Source organism: Trachypithecus francoisi, unplaced genomic scaffold (assembly GCF_009764315.1).
Source record: "Trachypithecus francoisi isolate TF-2019V2 unplaced genomic scaffold, Tfra_2.0 Contig01440, whole genome shotgun sequence".
In the NCBI taxonomy this organism is placed as follows: domain Eukaryota; kingdom Metazoa; phylum Chordata; class Mammalia; order Primates; family Cercopithecidae; genus Trachypithecus; species Trachypithecus francoisi.
Window position 1 is genome coordinate 7,349,488 of NW_022681431.1, and position 26,397 is coordinate 7,375,884.

The window sequence follows — 26,397 nt, forward strand, 5'->3', positions numbered from 1 at the left end:
GCCAGAATGTCTACAATCACTCATTCTGCACTGTAGGTAGAATGTAAATTTGTGCAGTTTCATTGGCAAACAGGTGATTTTACTTATTAGAATAATAAACACTTAGGCTTTTTGACTCAATAATTTTAAAGAATTTATATTTATTATAGCATGGTTTATATTACAAAAATATTTAAGTAACTATCAATAGGTATCTGATTAAATAAATGAAGATAAAACCAAATAAGAAAATCTTAAAAAGAACTCTTCCTCAATGAGCTAATCTCTAAGACATGTTGTTAGGTGAAAAATATAAATTGCAGGCCAGGTGCGGTGGCTCACGCCTGTTATCCCAGCACTTTGTGGGGCCAAGGCGGGTGGATCATGAGGTCAGGAGATAGAGACGATCCTGGCTAACCCGGTGAAACTCCGTCTCTTCTAAAAATACAAAAAACTAGCCGGGCGTGGTGGTGGACGCCTGTAGTCCCAGCTACTCGGGAGGCGGAGCTTGCAGTGAGCCGAGATCATGCCACTGCACTTCAGCCTGGGCGACAGTAGGAGACTCCATCTTAAAAACAACAACAACTATATATATATATATGTGTGTGTATATATATGTGTATATATGTGTGTGTGTGTGTGTATATATAAATTGCAGAAGACTGCTCATGGTATGCTGACATTACTGTTTACTGTAAAAAAAAAAGTTGCGTGTGTGGATAAATACATACATAATACCTCCCTTCAGGTTACTTATGGTTGAACAAAAGAAACAAGAAAGCTCAGATCTGGCCCAGTGCCTCACGCTAGTAATACCAGCACTTTGGGTGGCTGAGGCAGGTGGATCACTTGAGCCCAGGAGTTCGAGACCAGCCTGGGCACGGCAAGATCCCCATCTCTACTAAAAATACAAAAATTAGCCAGGCATGATGGTGCACACCTGTGGTCCCAGCTACTCAGGAGGCTGAGGTGGGAGAATTACTTGAGCCTGGGAGTTTCAGGCTGCAGTGAACCCTGGTTGTGCTACTGCACTTCAGCCTGGGCGACAGAGCGAGACTCTGTCTCAAAAAAAGAAAAAGAAAGAAAAAAGAAAAAAACAAAGCTCAAATAACAATATAAGAGTTTAGAGTATATTCATTCATTAAGTCAATTCTTTTTCAAGCCTGTTACAAGGACTTTTTTGGGATATTACAATATCACCAGGAAGTCAGCAGGGGGCATCTCAAACTCATCTTCTGCTAAATAGGGCTAAGCTTATTTTCAGAGCAGGCATTTGACATGGGTCTGAAGTTATCTCTGAATGTGAAACCATCAGCAAAAAACATTCATGATGTTCCGTATTCCAATCATTAACTGGGTCTCCAAGTTTTCTTTCATCTACACGGACTTAAATTTTTAATTTTGTTTGTTTTTGTTTTGAAAAAGGGGGAAACTACTTACAAACGAACACAAATTAGAAATCCAATGGGTTATTTGTGGGATATTCTTTATTGTGTGTGAGCTGTCTTCTAGGAAAGGTTTGCATCCTGCTCCCCCTTGGTTCCCCAGTTCCTCTGGGACATCATCTGGATAGTGTGCTCTGTTCTTTTCCTTTACTTACTTACTTACTTATTTATTTATTTATTTATTTATTTTGAGGCAGGGTCTCACTCTGTAGTCCAGGCTGGAGTCCAGTGGTGCAGTCTCAGCTCACTGCAACCTCCACCTCCTGGGTTGAAGCAATTCTGGGGCCTCAGACTCCTGAGTAGCTGGGATTACAGGCACCTGCCACCACGCCTGGCTAATTTTTGTATTTTTAGTAGAGACAGGGTTTCACCATGTTGGCGAAGAGAAGTCTCTCCCTGGATGCATTATTGCAATGCACTGGCTTTTAAAAGAATTCTCTTTTTAAAAATTATTTTGAAATTTATCTTCTTAATTTTATCCAGACAAATATTTTAATGCTGATTATATTATTTCTTCCCCTATCCCACCACATCTCCAGATCCAACAGCTGTCAACCTCAACTTCATCCTTACCTTCAGCAACACATTATCATTTCTGTTCAGAGCCAGTTTGTGCTACAATTTAAGGGACAGATGTGAGTGGGTAGTGGCGGGAAAGCCTTTTTTGACAATTTTTAGTAAACATCTTTGTTTTTTCTTATTTAAAAAGTCAATAGATCTTAGAATATTTTTTAATATTTATGACTTTGTGTTTATACATTTTATTTGTATTAGTATGTTTTCTTACATTAATTATAATTTTTATAAGGACAAGATCCAACTCAGTACTGATGTTCTTTAGAGCCTACTTACACATTTCATGGTATTTTGCTTTAGTAAGAAAGCCACAAGATAAAAATCTACATTAAAATATGTGTGTACAAAAAAGTCTGATTCCCAGGCTACTCCTGTTTGCAATTGCTGCAGCATTAAAATATAGCACATGAAATACATTTTTTCTTCTCTCCTGGGATCACCAAAGAAAAAACATCTTATGATTTGTGGTTGCTGCTATTTAATCTTCCCTGAGTTTCATCTTCCCTCATCTGTAGAAGGGTAATATTATTGAGTTTGGAGTACTTTTGTAATGATTAAACGCAGGAGAAGATGAAAAGTGCCCAGTGCAATTAGCAGGCCTTCAATCAAAATAAGCTAGCTAGCTAGCTGGCTGGCTGGCTGGCTAAATAATGCTTCCCTACATCCAGAATTTCAAGTTGTTTCATTAAGTATGCACATTCGACTTTTTACTTAGGTCGTTTTAAATGTGTCACAGGGGCAAGTGTCGTGCTATAGGGATAACTTTAGCTTCTTCTCACCTAAAACTTAGTTTGTTACAAAGGAAATGCCAATTATGGAAAAAGTCAAGCCTTCAGCTACTGAAGGCCAAGTAACCTCGCCGAAGTTTGGATGAGTCGCCTCACTAACGCACATGCAATCCTGACCTGGAGATCATGTGAGTTTCTGCGTTAGAAGGCAGGCACCTGATCGCTCCCAGCGCAGCCAATCAGGAGAGAGTGTTGCCGCCACACCCACCTGCTCCGCGCTTGCCCTGGGAGAGGAGCCAACCTGTCTTGCTTTTCTCTCTCTTTTTTTTTTTAACCAGGCTAAGCTGCTATAAATTAAGTCTTCCTGGAAATCTCTTCAACTCTATTGGACGTGCTAATGGCATAGTTCACTTCAAACTGAATTCATATTTAAATATTACATATCCTCCAACTCTTGAGTGCTTTAATTTTGTTATCTGGTTAGCCTGGGAAATCATTTTAAAAATACGTTATAAGTGTAAGACTTTCCCTTAGCAATTACATAAAATCTCCTTGCAGTTTTCTGAAAGGCACAGAAGTGCAGTTTGGTTTGGTTGTCTTATCAAAACACATTTATGCATGAAAATAGGCTGCAGGAGTATTCTATATAAGATAGCAGGCATTTCTGCACGTCTGTTTATATGCCATTCACACCATGAACACATCCAATGCAATTGTACTCATCTTCTGTCATTTTTTAAAATTAGAGTTTACTACATGATTTTTGGAGGACGGCCACATCATAGTTATTCATCCCTTGCATGGTCTGTTCCGCCACTTCTAAAGTTTTGCGAAGTTTAATTTTTGGCAGGTTTCAAGATTCTCTACACACTTTGTAGGATAGAGCGAATGTGCACAGTATATTGTATAATAATTGCAATACAAGACAGTGTGTTGTGTTGTGGCATGGAATGCATCAACTTAAAGACAGAACTCTGTTGTACAGAATACAGACTTTTGAAATATTTGGCTATTATCAACTTTTATTTCATTTTTTGAGAAAACCTTAAAAAGCGAGCCCAGTTTTTAAAAAAGCTTTTCATTGTTCTGACCTACAATTGTGCATGGTGTTTGTGTGTGTGTGTGTGACAGAGGGTGGGATGAGTAAAAGTGGACATTAAAAATATTCAGACTATAAATATAGTAGATTGGAGGCTCTGATTTGATGAGTCAGTTTCTCAGCCATAAACTGAGAGGGGGTTGGGGATATACTTCATTGTCCTTCCTGGCTAATACAAATCCCTTATATTCAAAAACATATTATAAGTATTCCAAGCATTTTGGCAGAAAAGCACAGTATCCAATTTTTTTTCTTATTTTATGTGCATGCCTCTTATCTATTTAAAAATAGCTGTATTGACCTATAATTTACACACTATATAATTCTCCCATTTAAAGTGCACAATTCTATTGCTTTTAGTATATTTACAGAGCTGTGCATCAGCACCATAGTGTAATCTAGAACATTGTCATCAACTCTCCCCAAATCTCTCTATTCTTCCCCTCCCCTATTAATTACCCAGCCCCAGGCAACCACTGATCTACTTTTGGTCTCTATAGATTTGTCTATTTGTGGACACTTTAAATGGAATCATACAATATGTGTCATTTGTGACTATCTTCTTTCACTTATAACTCAATACGGTTTTAGATTATTTGACCTCGATGTTCTGCCTCTGAACACAAAATATTATCCTTGCATTCCTTGATGAGTTTGAGGATTGAGAATAATTTGCATGAGGCAAAAATTAGAAACTAGTTACAGCAAGTAGGCTTTTCTCCATCACATAAGCTGATCCATCTTGCTAGTGTTAAAACACCAGATTGTACGAGCACAAGCTGGGACGCAATGTGTGTCCCTGTATCCCTACATTGACTTTGCGGGGGTGGGGGTGGGGTGCGGGGTGAGTGAGGGAGGACTGCAAGTGACAAACAGGATTCATCGAAAGAGAGGTGTATTAAAGTGCCGGTCAAATGTAATTTAATAGCTAAACTTTCCCTCCTTGGAAAACAGGTGATTGTTGAGTATTTAACGTGAATCGATATAAACCTGTGTTTGGTGCTTAGCCGGGGGGGCCCCGGGGAGAGTGGAAACCCTTAGGCTAAGCGAACAGGAGCCTAACAAAGCAAATTTTTCCGTCTGCCCTTTCCTCCTCTTCTCGTTGGCAGGGTTGATCCTCATTACTGTTTGCTCAAACGTTTAGAAGTGAATTTAGGGCCCTCCCCTCAACTTATGATTTTATAGCCAATAGGTGATGAGGTTTATTTGCATATTTCCAGTCACATAAGCAGCCGTGGCGTGAAAACAGTGTCAGACTCGATTCCCTCTCTTCCTCCTCCTCAAGGGAAAGCTGTCCACTTCTAGCTGCCCTGCCCTCCCCTTTAAAGGGCGACTTGCCCAGCGCCGGACCGCGGTTCCAGCCCTCTCCCGCCTCTGGCTCAGCCGGCTCATCAGTCCGTCCGCGCCTTGCAGGTCCTCCAGAGGGACGCGCCCCGAGATGGCGAGCAAAGCCCTGCTCCTGCTGGCCCTGGCCGTGTGGCTCCAGAGTCTGACCGCCTCCCGCGGAGGGGTGGCCGCCGCCGACCGTAAGTTTTGCACGCAGACTCCCCTCCAACTGCAAACCCGGCGGGTGGCCACTTGCCATCCGAACTGAGGATGGGAAGAAGGAAGTTGGAAGGGGCTGTGATGCGCCCGGGGACTCTCCCAGCCTGGGCACTAGCCCGAAAGGGTCCCTGGAGTGGGATCCAGCAAGGGCCGAGAGGGAATCTCCTCCCGATCGTGAAGCGGCGGCGCCCGGTTCCCGCTTTTTCTCTCTCCCGGGTTCCCGCGCTGTCCCTTCCACTCTGGCTGGGACCGTTCCCGGGCGCGCGGGCTCCGCCGGAGAGGTTCGGGGGTGTGCGGGGCGGGACGGCGGAGGCGGGGAGTAAGGGCCCGGCTGGCGGTGACCTGCAGTCACCTCCCTGCCGGAGGGGCCCTGGAATGAAAGGCGCACGGGCCAAGGTGACCTCGGCTTGGCTGGGACTGCGGCTCAGCCTCCGCCTGGGGACGCGAGGGCCGACAGGGGCCCCTTCTGGGGAAGCTGAGGCGCGGGAGGCGTTCCGGGCATCTCAGCCGCACGGGGGACGCTCACCCTCGCTCCGCTGTGGGAGTGGCAGTGGGTGTGAGGGTGTAGAAGGAACGCGTGGCGCGGAGTCCTGGGGACACGGCGTCCCGCCCGCTATAGGGCGCCCGGGACTCTCGCCAGCTTCCAGGCTCACATGCCCTCTTTTCTTAGTTCCCTGAGAACCCAGTGAGGGGCTGACTCTCCCGAAAACGTGGCGCAGCCACCAGCAATCTGTGGCCGCCGACTCGGGGGTTGCCAGGTCTGCACTTGGCCACCCTTCCTGTCCTGGGGGCTGAGGCCAGCTCCGGGCGCCCGGCCCCAAGGCGCGGCTGCGAGCACGTGGGATTGCGGGGCGCCGCGGGCACAACCTAGGTCATTGCAGCCAGGGAACCGCCCGCTCGCTAGGGTCCAGGCGTTCGGGGCCAGAGGAGAATGTCTCAGACCTGTCCGCAATGGAGGCAGTCTGCTTAATTCAAAACTCGATTCAGTTAACATGCAACAGCAATATAGAGAGCAGCTGAAGCCATTCATAACACGGGCCAACATTTCCTCTTTTCTTCCTTGCTGGAATTGCAATTAGGGCGGTGTCGCTTGGTTGTGCTCTCAGGCGACACATCCACGGCGGTTCAAGTTATGATGGAGTCTATGGCTTGGATTGCCACTGAACGTTTGTTTTATTTTGGCATTAATTTGTGAAACATTTTTGTTAGGTTAAAAAAAAAAAGTTGGCAGGGAGCAGTGGCTCACCCATGTAGTCCCAGCACTTTAGGAGGCCGAGGCCGGAAGATAGCTTGAGCCCAGAAGTTCCAGACCAGCCAGGGCAACATAGGGGAACACCCTCTCTATTAAAAAAAAAATACAAAAATTAGCCGGGCATGGTGGCCTGTGCCTGTGGTCCCAGCTAGTCAGCAGGCTGAGGAGAGATCACTTGAGCCAGGGAGTTCCAGGAGGCTGCAGTGGGCTGTGATTATCCCACTGCACTTCATCCTGGGTGACAGTCTCACACACACACACACACACACACCACACACACACACAAACGCTAAGTATAGATTCCATCAAAGCAAAATTGGATTTTGAAAAAAAGTATCTTTTCTATTGGATCAGTTTGAAAACACTGGAGACTCGATGAGAAAGTCTTCAACATCTTAGGTGGGGTATATTTCCCTTTGTACTGCTTAATGCTGACAAGAAGATGGTAGGAGCGAACTTCAAATTCTTATTTCAGAAAGCACACCATAGAATAACATTATTTTCATTGCAAAACAAGCACCAAAATATGTCGTCACATTCAAGTTTTTGCTAGGCTCCCTTACAGGTTCAAGACCCTACATTCTTGGGAGTCAGTGTCACCTGTCTGGGTTTAGGTTCCTCAACTCTGAGATGAGTTTGGATGAGGCCAGTGTTCTCTGAGGCCGGTGTAACTCTTGACTCTTTAAGTGGACACTTATGTGATTAATTAGTTTATTAAGTTGTAGCCAACACATGCTTTTCTTGGCTGTAAATATATTAAGGAAGGATTATTTCAAAGTAGACTTGAAACGACTGCCTCTCATCCCCTCCACTTTCACTCTACTCACCCAATATATAATGCCTCTCTCATCACAGACACTTTCTCCCTCTTTCTCCCCCAGATGCATTCATCTAGGAAGGTAAGAATTTTAGGGAGAGAAAGATGTCACTGTGGTAGAAAGAGAGGCAGCACCTCCTCTGGGCTTTTGAGTTTACTTATTCATTCTGGATTCTTTCCAAGAAGAATATGAGAACAAGAGGCACTGCCCTCAGGCACTTTGTCCTGGGAGCCAGCACCATTTCTGCATGGCCCCAGTTAGGAAATGTGAAGAGCTAGGAGAGGGAGAGTATGGTCAGTGCTTAGCAGCTGAAGTTCTGCTTGCCTGGCCATCGTGAATTTCCAGGCTATCTTCCGAGTTGAACATGATGGCAAAGGAGAGCAAAATAGCAGATGTCACTGGAGGAGAGCTCAGTGAGGGAATGATTAATAGCTGTATTGAAAGGTGGGAGTCAGGTACGGGGGAAGAGCTGTGATGGAAAATTTTCTCTTTCTTTCAGCAGCTTATTTTTAACTCAGCTCTCTATTCTTACTTTATTATGGAGGAAAAATCAGGCCATACAGTTTACTGCCTTATGCCAGATTGTTCAAGAAAGTGCCTTGCAGCCTACAACATTTTGCAGCTAATTTCTTCTGTGACCACCACAAAGACCACACTGACTTAAATATGAAGATGTTTCAGCCATCAACATGATGGCTGGTGATGATTTTCGATCACAAAGTGTAAGGAAAGTATTCAAGACACGAGTATCATGATTTTTTAAGGTCTGGATGAAGAGACCATTTGGATTTACGCATAAGGTAAATTCCAACTTTTCTGGTAATAAAAACAACAAAAACACGTATCAGTGTAAAGCTTTGGGATCATTTATCCATTAACTGAGTTTGTCACCACAGTGAACTAAATACCATTTGTCAACAGAGACTTTCAAAGCTGGGAGTAAAATCTTTGTCACAGTGCTTTTGTCACATTCTGTCTTTGGAAAAGTTGAAGGCTCCATTAGTTTCTGAAGGACTAACAGGATAGGGTTCCAATTTAGAGGCTAAGAGTTTGAAATTTACTCTGAACAATGTCTGTTCATTAGACTGCATGACTGCACTTAGCTGTCTTGTGGCCATTTTAAGATTGTCTGTGTGCACTGACACCCTTTGACTGCTCCACAATAGGTATCTACTACGAAGGAAGGAATGGATTATCTTAGGTGAGATATATATATATATATATAAGTTCTGCTAGAAGTGAGCCTATTAAACTTGTGCCAGTTCATTCCTTTTGCTCTTCCTAGTCTGTGCTCTCAGAATGATCAGATGCTATCTAAGTAGTTTGGTGATTTTGACTGTTTGATTGAATGAAAGAAAATGTCTCCCACCATTATTTGACAGTAGAGTAGAACAAAGATGACCCAATTGGGGTGGCCACACTTTGTCTAATCCAGCCACCTTGCTCACAGCACTCAACCCACTTTGGTGTGTGTGCTCATCTGTGTTTCCATACATGTTGAAGTCTCTTTCTATGCAGTCAGGTAGGGGTAATACCATTCTGGCTTGGATTAATTTGAGTGTAGTACAAAGTTTAGAGAAGCTTTTAAGTAGCATGAAAAGTCAGATGCTTTTGGAGGGATCATGGTGAATGTAGGTAAATGGATTTGCATTTAGAGAGCCTCAACAGCCGTTCATTCAAGATACAGCTATCATGACATCAATAATGTACCTTTGAAAAAAAATTGGCTGCAGAATTAATTATGGTGAAGAATAGTATAGGAGTTAGCACTTACATTTTAACTAAAAAGAATAGCATCCCTATGTTTACGCAGCCTTCCTCCCAATAAAACAATTGTTGGCAAAGTAATCATGGACTTTCATTGTGTTAGTTTAAGACAACTAGATGTTTCCATTTGCCATCCTCAGCAACAAGAAGTAGTCTCAGATTAACCATGTAAACATTTTGTATTTCACTTAAAAAAATCTTGACTTAAATATGCCTATGTGATGACACTCAACCAAATTATTTCATTAACCAGTCCACAAGATCCCTTTAAATAATGATGGCTTATTCACACTTGATGGTCTAATTCAGTGGGGAAATTTTAACACACATCTCTGAACCTATTTTTTAACCCCTCTTTTCAGTAGTATGGAAGGTTACCCCTAATACTGGAGAAAATTCAGGGTAAAATTCACGTGATACATACAGGATTTATTTTTACTATTCCATTAATAAAACAATTTTTATAAAAATAAAAAGTAGGGTGGCACAGTGGTTCACGCCTGTAATCACAGCACTTTGGGAGGCCGAGGCGGGTGGATCATGAGGTCAGGAGTTCAAGACCAGCGTGGACAGGATGGTGAAACCCCATCTCTACTAAAAATACAAAAAATAGCCAGACGTGGTGGCAGGCGCCTTTAATCCCAGCTACTTGGGAGGCTGAGGCAGAGAATGGTTTGAATCCAGGAGGCAAAGTTTGCAGTGAGCCAAGGTCACGCCACTGCACTCCAGCCTGACTGAGCATGACTCCGTCTCAAAAAATAGTAATAAAATAAAATAAAGCTGCTTGTTAGATAAGTCAAGAGCATTGTTTACATTGGAATATCTGAACAGACCAATCAATTCAGTCTGATCATGATATTGATGTTTTTCTTCACCAAATCGACCACATCAGTAATTCAGTTTGTTCTTCAACAAACACTGCCTGAGTCGATAACTATGACTATCAGTCTCAGAGAGCAAAGGAATTACTGAGGAAGTCCTGTAGGAATGAGAGAAAAGAGGAGAGAGAGAGAAAGGGGTGGGGAGATAAAGAATAGAAATTCCAAAGAGAACTGCATTCTCATTGAGTTCTTGTACCTCATGTCATTGCATAAATGTTCATGTCACTCGTGATGACTTTGATCTGCCTTTAAAGCATCATCTGTTGCTTTCCTGGGATGCTCAATGCTTCCCTCTTTCTAGCAACAAGAATTCCCACTCTTCCCCTCTATACATTTATCTTTGTCTATGTGCTTTAACTTCTCAGCCTAACTTTGTCTCTGTGAGTTATTATCTATGTTAGAATAAATTCTTTGTCTTTGTTTACACACTCAGATTTGTAGCTACTTATTTAGGAATTTAGGAATAAAGATTCCATAGTCAGGAAAGGCATAATTTATAACTTGCGTGTTGCCCAAAACTCTCCCCTACGTGCTTAATACAGACATTTCTGATGAGGCCTGATTGGCAGGTGGTACGGAGATGCTAAGTTAAATTCAGGTTGGAGGCCTGCCTTTCCTTCCTTCCTTCCTCCCTCCCTTCCTCCCTTCCTTCCTTCCTTCCTTCCTTCCTTCCTTCCTTCCTTCCTTCCTTCCTTCCTTCCTTCCCTCCCTCCCTCCTTCCCTCCTTCCCTCCTTCCCTTCCTGCTTCCCTTCCCTTCCCTTCTGTTCTCTTCCCTTCCCTTCCTCCTGTACTCCTCTTCTTTCTCAATTCTAAGGTGGCCTTAATTTCTAAGGGACATGGTAAAAGACAGTCTAGTTGGATGAGTGAAGTCACTTATATTATTTCCATGTATGGAAACAAATAGTTTCTTTATTAACAGCTCCATCAAATCAGTCCACCTGCTGCCCAGTAGCAATCACAGGATGCACTGGAACAACTAAATATACTGACTGCCCCACAGCCAGGGTCCATCGTCCTACCCATCGCTACATGGTCTAAGTCAGTTACTAGAGAGCTGACTGAAGTTTGGGAAGCACATTCATCTTTAGGACACTGAGACATCCTCGGGGGGTTGCAAACACAGATAGTGTGAAGATTATCAGACCATCCAAGAAAAGGAAAGTTTGACTAAGTGCCAGTAAGATTTACTATTTCATATCTGACAGAGAATTGAAACCATCACATAGCACATAGAGTGGCACTATTTTCCTGTCAAATGAAAATCATTTGCTTTAAAAGTGAAATGAAAGTCTCTAAATACAAATTTACTAGAGGATGTGTAAATTTTCTACTTTTCATTACATGCTCTGGACCCAACAGAGGGAAACTGGAGCTGTCACTGAGCCATGCATGCAATTTGGTACAGGATCTATGGATTGAACAGACTTTTTTTTTTTCACGGAACTACACAAAGCCAGTCTTGGTCATTTCAAAGAAAATTTGTGGTCATTTCAAAACCATCAGCAATTCCAGGGACACCAAATTGCATAATTCGAGGGGAAAGTGGACTAAAAGTGAATGGCAGCCTCTGGAGTTGTACTGAGCAATATTCTTAAAATATCAATTTGGCAAATAGGTGGTAAGCTAGATCTGTCTGCCAGGTTGTTCAGATCATCTCTGCTTTAAAAAGATTGATAATAGAATACGTTAAAATAAGACTGGTGGAGAGGTATGAGCTATTTAAGGTGGAAAGATGTGGGAGAGGGTGAAATTAACTTAGTTTTAAATTTTCTAAAGCACTTTTTAACAGGAAAAGAAGTTCTTAGGCACTCAAAGCAGAATTAGATCAAAAGTATTCAATACTCTTTTCCATTATCAGATAAATAGTAAAGCTAACAGAATGCTCTCTGGTTGGGAAGGAAGAAGACGACCAACATCTTCAAATAAAGATGAGAGGGAGAGCATATTCTTGTTGGATGGATGGATTCATGTGCAGTTTTACTATATGCAAATGAAAAGAGCTTTAAAGATCAATAGTTTAGCATAGATTCTTATTTGAATAAATGATCTTGGAGTGTTTACTCATTGTGACAAAACTCCTTTTTTCATAATTAGAATCATTAAGAAATTTCTCCTACATTTTAGATGATGGAGGTGTATGTGCACATGTATGTGTACGTGTGTGTGATCGACTCATTGCATATTTCTTAAACCACAATATTGTTTAAGGAATTTTAGAAAATAAATACTCAATAGGAAAATGTTGGCCAATCCTAGATAATTAGATAAGGCTGACTCAAATGCCTGTACTTTCTTTTTATTATTATTATGATACTTTAAGTTATAGAATACATGTGCACAACGTGCAGGTTTGTTACATATGTATACATGTGCCATATTGGTGTGCTGCACCCATTAAATCGTCATTTACATTATATCTCCTAATGCTATCCCTAATATCTCCTAATGTTATCCCTCCCCCTTCCCCCGACCCCATGACAGGCCCCAGTGTGTGATGTTCCCTGCCCTGTGTCCAAGTGTTCTCAATGTTCAGTTCCCACCTATGAGTGAGAACATGCGGTGTTTGGTTTTCTGTCCTTGTGACAGTTTGCTCAGAATGATAGTTTCCAGCTTCATTCACGTCCCTACAAAGGTCAGGAACTCATCCTTCTTTATGGCTGCATAGTATTCCATGGTGTATATGTGCCACATTTTCTTAATCCAGCTTATCATTGATGGGCATTTGGGTTGGTTCCAAGTCTTTGCTATTGTGAATAGTGCTGCAAGAACATACGTGTGCATGTGTCTTTACAGCAGCATGATTTATAATCCTTTGGGTATATACCCAGTAATGGGATGGCTGGGTCAAATGGTATTTCTAGTTCTAGATCCTTGAGGAATCGCCACACTGTCTTCCACAATGGTTGACTAGTTTACAGTCCCACCAACAGTGTAAAAGCGTTCCTATTTCTCCACATCCTCTCCAGCACCTGTTGTTTCCTGACTTTTTAATGATCGCCATTCTAACTGATGTGAGATGGTATCTCATTGTGGTTTTGATTTGCTCAAATGCCTGTATTTTCACTGTTGTTACTATGCCACTCTTATTTTTATTATTGGCCTGACTTCTGCAGTTATTTTGATATTATAGATTTTTAAATTTTGAGTTAAAAAAAAGAGCAAATTTAGATTAAGAAAAGAGAAGTAGTCCTAGCCGCCTCACGAATCTCCTGAAAGTTTGAATGGCAAAATCTAAAATCTACAAATTATTACCTTCTTATGGTAAATAGGTAGGATTTATGGGTTGTTTTCTTTTTTTACTTTTTTACTTGAAAATTAAATGATTTCCTTTAACATAACTTCCCTTTGATTGTGCTCTGCTTTGTGAAGTCTGATTTTATTTGCAATATAATTTACTTCAACTATTCACTGTACCCCATGAAGATTTAGCAGCATTTATATTATTGTCCATAGTTTCAAAGTTCTCTTCTCACCAAGTTTGGGATTAACTATGAAGAACCAAACTGAACCCTTTCTACAACAAGCTTTGCTGTGGTTTTCAAGTTTTACCTTTGTGTGGAAGATTGTAATGACATAGTGGGAAAATAAATACTTGGGGAGAGAATTAACCATGGCTCATACACAGCACGGGTATTTCTAGACAACCTACTAAATGATTTCTTAGAACATTTTGAAGTATATCTTGCCATAGGAGTGGGAACAGTTTCATACAAAAGCTTCCTCGTGCTTCCAACTTTTCTTTAAAAACTTTTTTTTTTAATTATTTTATTAAAACTAGAGGCCCAGCCTGATGGCTCACACTAGTAATCCCAGCACTTTAGGAGGCTGAGGCAGGTAAATCACTTGAGGCCAGGAGTTTGAGACCAGCCTGGCCAACACGGTGAAACCTCGTCTCTACTAAAAATACAAAAATTAACCAGATCTGGTGGCTCATGCCTGTAATCCCAGCAGTTTAGGAGGCTGAGGCTCAAGGTGGATCACTTGAGCTCAGGAAATAGAGACCACCCTGGGCAACATGGCAAAACTTCATCTCTACAATAAATGCAAATTAGCCTGGTGTGGTGGCACATGCCTGTGGTCCCAGCTACTCAGGAAGCTGAGGTGGGAGGATCACTTGAGGTTTACGGTGCAGTGAGCCAAGATCGCACCACTGCACTCCTTTGACCTGGGACACAGAAAGAGACCGTCTCAAAAAATAAAACAAAACAAAACACCCCCCACAAATAGTGGAACTATAGCACACAAGAGTCATGCATGAGTCAATGTTCTCCAGGAAAGGGAGCTTCGAAGTAGAACTGAGAGACCTGGTTCTGATCCTCACTCTCCCACTAATACCTGGGTAACCTTGGCCAAGTCACTTAAATTCATGTCTTGAGAGAAGATAGAATTAACTGAGGAATCCCCAAATAGCAGTTCACTTACTTGAAATCATGAACATACACACACACACCCCGACTAAGGAGAGCTTCAGGAAAGACTGGAAGACTTAGGAGAGGTCAATGGTGACAATCTTAATTCAGAGTTAAGGTTGTCTATCAACTTTGCTCAACATTGGAGGATGTGCTGTTCTCTTGCAATCCACATTTGTTTTTGAAAACACTTCAGAAACAAAAATAGCATCAGCGGTGGTTACCTGTGAACCTAAAATATACCATTTCAATGAATAAAACCAAGCAACCCTCCAGTTAACCTCATATCCAATTTTTCTTTTTCAGAAAGAAGAGATTTTATTGACATCGAAAGTAAATTTGCCCTAAGGACCCCTGAAGACACAGCTGAGGACACTTGCCACCTCATTCCTGGAGCAGCAGAGTCTGTGGCGACCTGTCACTTCAATCACAGCAGCAAAACCTTCATGGTGATCCACGGCTGGACAGTAAGGGAGATTCTTTGGGGAAGAGGGGATTAGGGTAGTGAGGTATCCTGATGGGCCTGCCCTAGTTGTTGGGGAGCCAGTGACGGGTCCACACCCCATATCTCGCGTGGCTCTCCTTTACACTTGAATAAACACAGTTCTGGCTCAGGTGGGATCTGAAGCCACAGGTTCATGAGAACTCCCCCTAGGCAGTGCCAGCCTTCATTTTAACACCATACCTGATTGGTGCTCTTGAGTCAGAGCTTCCTGTGAGGTGGGTAAAGGACGCTCTGCCCAGCTACAGAGCAGAAGATAGGTGATTGCTGTGGAGAACCAGTGGAACCCTGGCATGATCCTGCATCATCCAGCACATTGCCAGGAGAACCTTTCTAAAGAAGGCAGCATGGAAGAGTGAGGAGAGGGCTGGAGCAGAGTGAGGAAGTGTGGGGTGCATGTTGGCTTTGCCATTCTCCAGCTCTGTGCTATGGATCAAGTCACTTGTCATCTCTGAGCCTCCATTTACTGATCTGTAAAGCAGAGGTTGCACTACCTATTCCTAAGAACACTCTACTTCCAAAATTTTCAGTTGTAAACTTTAGGGAACTTTTCTAGAAATTTTTAAAAAAAGGGTTGGGCCGGGAACTGACATGCCAGATGATTAGAAAAAGTGAAACTGTGATTAAGTTTACTTTTAAAAAATATTGATAAAAGTCCTCTTTCTAATATGTCATACGGTCACTTTACATTATGTAGTCCTTGCTTAGTTTGTTTTAAAATGTTTCAATCCCAAGTGAGTAGACTGTGTAATTTATTTAAAAGGATTTATGTAAAATGGATTGTAAAAGATATATTATCTATCCATTATGTCAGAGCTTGTGAATATTATAATACTAATTTCTAGTGAGAACTAGCTAAAAATAACATTCATCTAGTCCACATTTCCTTTCCTATATAATTTAAGTGACTTTGTTATTGACTGAAGAGGACAATTGCTACAATTTTAATAGAGATGAAGACTACTACCAACAGAATTCACACAGATGTTTACTAAAATACAGCCATTTACTATGTTAACATAGTAAATTCAATATTTTGTGATAAAAGCTCAAATTCCTAAACATAAATCCTTTTATATTTTAATAGGTATAAGTAGGAAAAAGGAATTTTCTTCTTTTTTGAGACGGAGTCTCACTCTATTGCCCAGGCTGGAGTGCAGTGGCACGATCTCAGCTCACTGCAACCTCTGCCACCTGGGCTCAAGAGATTCTCCTGCCTCACCCTCCCGACTGGCTGGGACTACAGGCACCCACCACCACACCCGGGTAATTTTGGTATTTTTAGCACAAGCGGGGTTTCACCCTGCTGACCAGGCTAGTCTCAAACTCCTGACCTCAAGTGATCCACCCACCCTGGCCTCCCAAAAGTGTTGGGATTACGGGTGTGAGCCATTGCGTCTGGCCCAGAAAAAAAGGAATCTTTAGAGGCCCTTTGGTTATATGCAGAAATTGACTTTTAATACTTTTCAAAAAATCTGAGCTTAATAAATGCACTTATACAACAGAAATAAATTGAGGATCTCAGGAATCTCAATCTTATCCCTGAGAGAATTTTACACTTTGGGAAGTTATCGAAAAAAACGTGTCTTTTTCATACCAAGATGACATGACCAACCCAGTATCAACAGATGGTGCCACTTCCTATCATTGGTCCTACCGCCCCACTAAGCCCACCTGTATCTTTCATATCATGTGTCCTGACATTTTGAGTGCTTGAGCCCAGAGACTGTTATCTGGCCGTGGGACTGAGTTGGGTCTGTGCAAGAATTAAGCCAGCCACACTGATCTTGATTATCTCAGTGAACTCACTGGCAGGGTCAGGTGGCCCACCTGGTACAGGCAGCAGGGAGGGCTTCAGTTCAGCTGCATGTCTAAAAACCAAAGATTTAAAACACAGTAATTGAACCTCAGAAGAAATACTCAGATTGAAAGAACTTAGAAAATAAGACCCTTTTTGAGTTGAGGAAGGTGAGTACTTGAATTTTTCACTCGCTTTGTTTGTGGTTACTTACATCACTATTTTATGTTGATCAGAAAGAAAGTATTCAATTAGCTATTGTGCAGTTAATAAAAGTGTCAGCCACCGTAGGAGTAAGTTGGATGACCAGCCCTTTTAGATTGCTTACCTTAGAAACACTGGGCCAGGAGCAGTGGCTCATGCCTGTGATCCCAGCACTTTGGGAGGCCAAGGCAGGCAGATCACTGGAGGTCAGGAGTTTGAGACCAGCCTGGCCAACATGGGGAAACCCCATCTCTACTAAAAAAAATAGCCAGGGGTGGTGGTACGTGCTTGTAGTCCCAGCTACTCAGGAGGCTGAGGCAGGAGAATTGCTTGAACCAAGGAGGCGGAGGTTGCAGTGAGCTGAGATCATGCCACTGCACTCCAGCCTGGGTGAGACAGTGAGACTCTGCCAAAAGAAAGGAAAGAAAGGAGGGAAAGAAAGGAGGGGGAAAAAGGAAGGAAGGAGGGGAAAAAAGGAAGGAAGGAGGGAAAGAAGGAAGGGAGGGAGGTAAGGAGGAAGGGAGGGAGGACAAAGAAAAGAGAAACACTGGTAGTACAGAAAAACTTCTAATAGGGGCCTAGAGTAAACCCAGTTTTCTTGCTTTATCTGAAATAAGCTGCCTGGGGACTCACGGGCACAGATGAAGGGAACTGAGGAGGCTCTCTAGCTGTGTCATGAGATTCCCAGAAGAATGCTTAGCATGTAGCATGCATGTGATGCATCCCAGCATGTTGCTTAGACACAGCTATATTGGAGCTTTGCCACTTGCTTGGATGTCATTGGCTTTAAGTACAGGGTTCCCATTGGGAAGCAGGGGATCCTGGCTGAAACAGGGAGCCATTAACATTACGAAGAAATGACATCATCCTCTCTTGATCTTGAAAGCCAACTACAAAGGGTGCCCAACGCCCCAACCTTGAAGGGAGGCGAAGGCGTGTGGGACTGGACCGATTCCTCAGGGTTCTGCTCCTAGTCAGGTGCTCCTGCTAGTTTCCTCAAAGACCTACTTTGCATTCAGACCAATCTTTCCTCTTAATAGTATAAATGATCAAAATTTTACTCAATGTCTAAAATATACTTTTCAAATGGAAAGCATGGTGAACTCCAATCTGCTGTTCCTCAACTCAACGCCTTCCTGGCATACTTAGATCTGCCTTGGAAGGGACAGACCTGTCTCTGAACACTCTTCTGTTATTTGATTTTTTCTGTCTGTGCCAACGGGCTTCCTTCCAAGTTTGTTTTTTCCATTTCATGCAGGTGTATTGGGCTGATGTATCCATGACAAGTGGTAGGTGGGTATTTTAAGAAAGCTTGTGTCATCATCTTCAGGTAACAGGAATGTATGAGAGTTGGGTGCCAAAACTTGTGGCCGCCCTGTACAAGAGAGAACCAGACTCCAACGTCATTGTGGTGGACTGGCTGTCACGGGCTCAGCAGCATTACCCAGTGTCCGCGGGCTACACCAAACTGGTGGGACAGGACGTGGCCCGGTTTATCAACTGGATGGAGGTAAGACTGGGAGAAGTAGACTTAAGTGTCCAAAACAGTGTCTTTGACTGGAGCCAGACAAATGGCTGTTCTTTTTTCCTTTTCTCTTAAATGTAAAGATTTTCTGGGGGCATTTCAAATCTTCAGAATGAACGTGGGCATTATTTTATATCCAAAAGCAACATTTTGATAAGAATAGACTGTAAGTTCAATAAATAGTCCTGCCCTGCTCTATAGTTTGGTATTTTCATAGTGAATAGATCCAACAGACAAAATCTTGTGATTTTCGGACAGAGGAAAGATGGCGTGTTCAGCCAAATCCTTCCCCACCAGTTGGCTGGCCCATGGACATCTTATCCTCGCCTTGACATACCAATCTCTTTCATGAAAAATATTAATAGTACTTATTCTTTAGTGTCAAATAGGATGAATCTTTTTGTTGAACATTGGGAGAGTGATGGAATTGAGCTAGGAAGACGCTGGAAGGGAAGGTGCATAGCATAGAAGGGAACTGAGGTCTGGAGTTCTGACTTAGCTGCAAGAGACCCACTTTTTCAGACGATCCCCTGAAAAGTACCTCTGAAAAGTATCTTGGGGTTGGGAAGAAGCTAATACTCTGACCGAGGCAAATGATTACATCCAGGTAATTGGAAGTAAAAAATAAGCTGTATTTATTAGACTGACCATAAACGATAAAAGTTCTTATCTTTTTTGCTGACCAGGCAAATGAACACGGGCAAATGGGATCACTTCCCTGGGGCTCAGGCTTCTCACCTGTTAAATGAGGGGTTGGACCATGTGTCTCTGATCCCTTCCACTGTAATGTTTCCTGAGTCTGTCATTGCTTGGCTAACCTTCAATGATAAAGTGACTCAGGTATTCAGAGTAAGGAAGAATGGGAAAATATATACCCATATACTACATGTACAAACATATACACATATACATATGTAGTATATATGTATATACTACTGCATGTAGTATATGGGTATATATGCAAAGACATACACAAACATATGCATATATTATATACATAATAATACTATTTCAGATGCATAGAAAAACATTGTAATTTTAATCTGTTATTAAAGGAAGAGAAAATCTATACTGGATTTGTCTATGGAACAGCGAAACAAAAGAAAAAGAGAAAATTTTAACAATAGAGAATATTTTCTCTCTCTTACCCGTAACACAAAATTAAAATAAGTGGAATTAGTTTTCAGTATTTCCTATATTTTGAAAACAATATTTATGTTCATTTTGTTTCTTTTAGTTTTGTTTTTTGGCAGAATTATAAGAAGCTTTGTTTTCTTTTTCTCTTCCAAAGGAGGAGTTTAACTACCCTCTGGACAATGTCCATCTCTTGGGATACAGCCTCGGAGCCCATGCTGCTGGCATTGCAGGAAGTCTGACCAATAAGAAAGTCAACAGAATTACTGGTAAGAAAGAAATTTCATTGGTCTTATAAGAGTTGAGAAGACTGTCATTCTGAGAGAGAATCAGAACAAATTTTGTTAAATACCCACGTGTGTGGTGTTCTTCCAGGAGATATGCCCAGCACTTGATTGCCTCATTGTAGGGGTCTTTATTAGGGATAAGAAAACATACAGATGCTCTGATGGGCTTACTATCCACTGGCAACAGCACAGAAATAAAGCAGAATTACCCACAATGCCTGCAGATTTCTCTGGGAAGCCTGTTTCCCTCCACTCTCAGCTCTGTGTTTTCGTAGTGTAATGCATATCAGTACGAGGACCAATTCCAGAGGCCACTTAAAAGAAGACAGGCATCTAGGCAAAGGTGTGGCTTACACACAGAGAGAAAGAACCCACCACTGTTTATACATCTTCTCAACGTATTCAAAATGATCTACAGAAGGAAATCCAGCCATCCTGAGTGAAAACTGCTGTATAAGGCTGAGACTCAAATTCATTGTAGAAGGAGCCAAGCCTCCTTTTACATCTAAGTAAAGATCCAGTGACTACAGGAGATGATAAGAATCTAAACAGCTGCCAGTGCATTCAAATGATGAGCAGTGACATACGAATATCATATGAACGGAAATTTACAAATTTGTGGACCTGTTTTTTCCCTTTTAAGGCCTTGATCCAGCTGGACCTAACTTTGAGTATGCAGAAGCTCCGAGTCGCCTTTCTCCTGATGATGCGGATTTTGTAGACGTCTTACACACATTCACCAGAGGGTCCCCTGGCCGAAGCATTGGAATCCAGAAACCAGTTGGGCATGTTGACATTTACCCGAATGGAGGTACTTTTCAGCCAGGATGTAACATTGGAGAAGCTATTCGCGTGATTGCAGAGAGAGGCCTTGGAGGTAAATATTATTTAGAAGTGAATTAAATGTGACTCTTATCCTTAACCCTTACTGACCCAAAGTCCTACCCAGTAGCTCCAAAGTATGTAGTTTTCATATACATATTTGGCCAAATTATGTTTCTGAAGAATTCTGCAATGTTCAGCATGACCACCTTACAGCCAGGCAAACAGACATTTTGTCTTTTATTTACTATACTGTAGACTACATTGAGCAGTGCACTTACAGTGGCAAGAGAAAAAGGTGAGATTTAAACAGGAAAACTCCACTGACCTCAATAATGGCATCATAAAATGCTATCTGGCCACATGTTGTCATACCTTGAATGTAGTTGCAAAGCCAATAGAAGGATTGTAGATGTTATTGGAATGGAAGGAGATGTTAATTAGTATAAATCTTCCAAAATTTTCAGAACATAATGTTGAGTTAATGTTTTACTTTAATAATGTTAGCTTGTGTTAAATTTATGATTTTTTTCTTTTTTCTTTTCTTTCTTTTTTTTTTTTTTGAGACACAGCCTTGTTCTATTGCCCAAGTTGGGGTGCAGTGACACAATCAGAGTTCAGTGTGGCCTTGAACTTCTAGGTTCAAGCAATCCTCCTGCCATAGACTCCCAAGTATCTGGAACTACGGGCACACACCCCCATACCTGGCTAATGTTTTTGTTTTTTGTAAAAACAGGGGACTTGCAATATTGCCCAGGCTGGTCTCAAACTCCTGGCCTCAAGTGATCCTCCTGCCTCAGCCTCCCAAAGTTCTGGGATTACAGCTGTGAGCCGCCATGTCCAGCTTATGATTTATTTTTAAGGGCCCTTTGCATACTTTATGGGCATTGGGACCTACCTAGGATATTCTCATTATTTTTGTGCACATGTTATAGACCTTACAGCATAATGTTACTATTTTCAATTGTCCTAAAAACATACAAGGAACTCATTCTTATGGCATTGCTGATTATTTCTATGGTTCATTTGATGTAAAAGAGTGTTAGTAGGGGCAGAATCCTCAATTATACATAATATCAGTGATAAAATACAATTCATTTAACAATTACCCTCTTAAGATGTGGTTTCTAGAAGAAAAAAAAAAATTTACGATTGGGCCGTAACCCCACTGTAAGTTGAGAAGCATGTGTATATATATATGATGGTTTGACTTAAAACTTTTTGACATTACGATGGGTTTTGGGGGAATTAAGTACATTTCCACTTACAGTATTTTTGACTTAGGAAAAATATATTGTAAGGCAAGGGGCATGCATATGTTTCTAGAAGCACCTAGAAGTGTTAGACACTTTCAATATAAGAGAATGATGTGATAAACAAGGAAATCAACCTCCACCTTGGAGGCTTATTATAGCTTCATAAACATACACATAAATATAAGAAGTATGAAAGTCGAAAATTCCCCGTGAACTTGTAACTTTCACTGTCTTGGAGGTGCATGGGCCACTACTACCAAGAATATTTCCTGAAATAGGGCCTACGATCATAAATGCACAGGACTGTATCCTTGGGTCATTTTATTCCAACACCACATCTAACCTATTTTAGAGACGCCAAATGAAACACACGTTGTGGGTTTCTGCTGAGATACAATCTTTGTGTCTTTTTTACCCAGATGTGGACCAGCTAGTGAAGTGCTCCCACGAGCGCTCCATTCATCTCTTCATCGACTCCTTGTTGAATGAAGAAAATCCAAGTAAGGCCTACAGGTGCAGTTCCAAGGAAGCCTTTGAGAAAGGACTCTGCTTGAGTTGTAGAAAGAACCGCTGCAACAATCTGGGCTATGAGATCAATAAAGTCAGAGCCAAAAGAAGCAGCAAGATGTACCTGAAGACTCGTTCTCAGATGCCCTACAAAGGTAGGCTGGAGACTGTTGTAAATAAGGAAATCAAGGAGTCCTATTTTATCATGCTCACTGCATCGCATGTACTAATTCTATCCATTGGAACAGAGATGCTGACTGATATTACTAAACCCTGAGCCCTCACTGGTGTTTCTGTTAATAGGAAGTTACACTGATCCATTTGCCTGAGGCTCCTAATTCCAGTTGGCAGCAAGGCCCCAGTGCCCAGCCTGGGATTTGCAGCCTTGCTCGCTGCCCTCCCCTGTAAATGTGGCCATTAGCATGGGCTAGGCTATCAGCAAAGAGCTCAGAGCTCATTTGGAACCATCCACCTGGGGTCAACAAACTATAACCCTTATGCCAAATCCAGCCTACTTCCTGCTTTTGTAAATAGTTTTTAACTTTTAAGTTCAGGGGTACATATGCAGGTTTGCTAAACAGGTAAACTTGTGACATGGGAGTTTGTTGTCCAGATTATTCCATCACCCAGGTATTAATCCTAGTACTCATTAGTTATTTTTCCTGAAGCTCTCCCTCTCCCACCCTCTGGGAGGCCCCAGTATCTGTTGCTCCCCTCTATGTACTCATGCAAAGTTTTATTAGGACACGGCCACACACATTCATTACCATATTGGCAAAGGCTGGTTTCATGCCACCATAACAGAGTTGATAGCCCGCAGAGCCTAAAATATTTACTCCCTGGCCCTTTACAGAAAGTTCATGACTTACATAAAGGCAAGGACCATCTGTCTTATTTATTTATTTAATTTGAGATGAAGTCTAGCATTCTCCTAGGCTGGAGTAGAGGGGCACGATCTTGGCTCACCACAACCTCTGCCTCCCGGGTTCAAAGGATTCCCCTGCTTCAGCCTCTGGAGTAGCTGGGGTTACAGGCATGCACCACCATGCCCAGCTAATTTTCTTTTTTTGGTAGAGAGGGGATTTCACCATGTTGACCAGGCTGGTCTCAAACTGCTGACCTCAGGTGATCTGCCCTCCTTAGCTTCATTTGTCTTTTAAATGCAACTATTCCTGGAAGGCAAGAGTATCTCACACCTTCTAAGATATTGCCATTTTGCCAGGAGTTTGTTTCACACCTGAATTTCAAGCTTGGCCTCTTGTTTAGAGCCAGATCTAAAGGAATGGTGGGAAAATGGGAGAGGTCGTCATTGGATAAATCTGTTGAGAAGGAACAACTTCAGGAAGGGTGGCTTTTGTGGAATTTAGGTGGAAACCTGAGGGAAGGGATGATATGAAAGAACAGTGGCCCCAGGAAAAACATATGGCATCCGTGTGTAAGGTGACTTCTAGAATCTGTAGAGGTGTCTTTTGTGGTATACAGGTTGGGGCACCTGTGCTTCAAGGAAACCTCAACTCTTCAGAATCAGGCAATGTGTATGAGCTAAAGAGGAGACCATGGGACCACAATCTTGAAGACACAGACAGGCTTCACTCATCCCTGCTGGCTGCACCAGTGGGTTCAAGGCTCTGTCAGTGTCTCCTGGGGGCACCTCACCACTCCCAGCTTCTTCAGTTCTGGCTTGTCCTGCTGCCTGCAAGGGATTTGCTTAATTCTCAATTCAATGTCTCTTCATCTTTTAGTAGTTGTGGGGTTTTGTTGTTGTTCTTCTGTTTTTGCTTAGTATCTGGCTACTTTTTAATTATAAAAAGAGATATATCTAAACAAAAAAGAGATTGTTATCAGAAGTTCACAACAATAAAATTTATTGAAAACTTTTTCACCTGGACAAGAGTCTAAAGCAGCATAAAAATATGGTATCCTATATTCTAAACCATCAGTCTTAAGAGATCTGTATTTCAGCTTAAGAGAAAGTACATTTAATAGACAGTAACACAAATAAGAGAAAAAATCTGACCAAGGATAGTGGGATATAGAAGAAAAAACATTCCAAGAGCTCTTTTCTTTTTTTTTTTTTTTTTTTTTGAGACGGAGTCTCGCTCTGTTACCCAGGCTGGAGTGCAGTGGCGCAATCTTGGCTCACTGCAACCTCTGCCTCCTGTTCAAGCGATTCTCCTGCCTCAGCCTCCCGAGTAGCTGGGATGACAGGAACCTGTCACCACGCCCGACTAATTTTTGTATTTTTCTTAGCAGAAATGGGGTTTCACCATGTTGGCCAACCTAGTCTCAAACTCCTGACCTCAGGTGATTCACCCACCTAGGCCTCCCAAAGTGCTGGGATTACAGGCATGAGCCACCGTGCCTGGCCTCCAAGAACTCTTTTTTCCCCCCATCATTGAGATGTATTTTAGTCCCGCTGCCTTTCCTTTTAACCTCTCCCCAGGCCCGTTTGCTCAGGGTTTTTGGTAGAGACCAGAGGAAGGGCAGGGAAGAAATATAGAAGTTCAAGTACCTGCTTCCAGAGGCTGTCCCTAGTATAGAACACTTGAGGAGCTGGCTTTACAAGGCAGTCCTTGTGGCCTCGCTGATGGTTCAATGAAATAAGTTCTTAAAAAAAATTTTTTTGGCCGGGCGCGGTGGCTCAAGCCTGTAATCCCAGCACTTTGGGAGGCCGAGATGGGTGGATCACGAGGTCAGGAGATCGAGACCATCCTGGCTAACACGGTGAAACCCCGGCTCTACTAAAAAATACAAAAAACTAGCCAGGCGAGGTGGCGGGCGCCTGTAGTCCCAGCTGCTCGGGAGGCTGAGGCAGGAGAATGGCCTAAACCCGGGAGGCGGAGCTTGCAGTGAGCTGAGACCCGGCCACTGCACTCCAGCCTGGGCAATTGAGCGAGACTCCGTCTCAAAAAAAAAAAAAAAATTTATTTCCATAGGTTATTGGGGAACAGGTGGCGTTTGGTTACATGAGTAAGTTCTTTAGTGATGATTTGTGAGATTTTGGTGTGCTCATCACAGAATGGAAAAATTAATGAAATAAGTTCTATGGTGTACCTAGTAGACACATACTCTGTGCTAGATGGTGGGGGAATTAAAAGGGTGGGCATGGTCCTCTGACCGGAAGCCTGCTTACAGCCAGGGTGGGAGGACAGACCTACTCATGAAACAAACACAGTGACATATAGTGACACAGAAGCAAATGCCGAATATGCTTGCTCCAGATGCTAAGGGGCAAGATGGCCAAGGATGGCGGAGTTGATGGAGAAAGCATCATGAGTGTTTTGTTTGGCCTGCTGATTTGATCTCTCTAGCGCCCCATCAAAGATGGCTACTTCCTAGTGCTGCTTGGCAATTCAGACACATTTGGGTTTTTCCTATGCATATAACCACACTTTTCTGAAAGGGAGTAGAATTCAAGGTGTGCATTTTCTAAATATGAACACTGTGCATGATGAAGTCTTTCCAAGCAACACCAGTGGTTCCATGTGTGTGAACTTCTGGTTTGAGTGCTAGTGAGACACTTTCTGTGGTTCTAAATTGCCTGATTGTTTGGGGCTGTGGTATTTTCATGAAGATTGATCAGCATGTTCCAATTTCCTTCCCGACAGTCTTCCATTACCAAGTGAAGATTCATTTTTCTGGGACTGAGAGTGAAACCCATACCAACCAGGCCTTTGAGATTTCTCTGTATGGCACCGTGGCTGAGAGTGAGAACATCCCATTCACCTTGTGAGTAGCACAGGGGGGCAGTCATCACGGCACTGCTCCCTCCCCTGCCATAACCCTTGGTCTGAGCAGCAGAAGCAGAGCGGGATGCCTAGAAAACAAGTCTCTAGTTTAAAAAATCAGAATTTCAAAATTG

General features: G+C 42.4%; 1 protein-coding gene across 1 annotated transcript in view; it reads left to right on the forward strand.

The window, feature by feature from the left end:
- The first annotated feature begins 4,604 nt into the window (after positions 1–4,604).
- LPL (lipoprotein lipase) overlaps positions 4,605–26,397 on the forward strand; it is a 29,735-nt gene continuing 7,942 nt past the window's right edge. Inside the window, exons 1-7 of the mRNA XM_033227099.1 lie at positions 4,605–5,353; positions 14,807–14,967; positions 18,335–18,514; positions 19,821–19,932; positions 20,594–20,827; positions 22,448–22,690; positions 26,144–26,264. Of these exons, the coding sequence (XP_033082990.1) occupies positions 5,266–5,353; positions 14,807–14,967; positions 18,335–18,514; positions 19,821–19,932; positions 20,594–20,827; positions 22,448–22,690; positions 26,144–26,264 (1,139 nt within the window). The 5' untranslated portion in view covers positions 4,605–5,265. The remainder of the gene's footprint in view (positions 5,354–14,806; positions 14,968–18,334; positions 18,515–19,820; positions 19,933–20,593; positions 20,828–22,447; positions 22,691–26,143; positions 26,265–26,397) is intronic.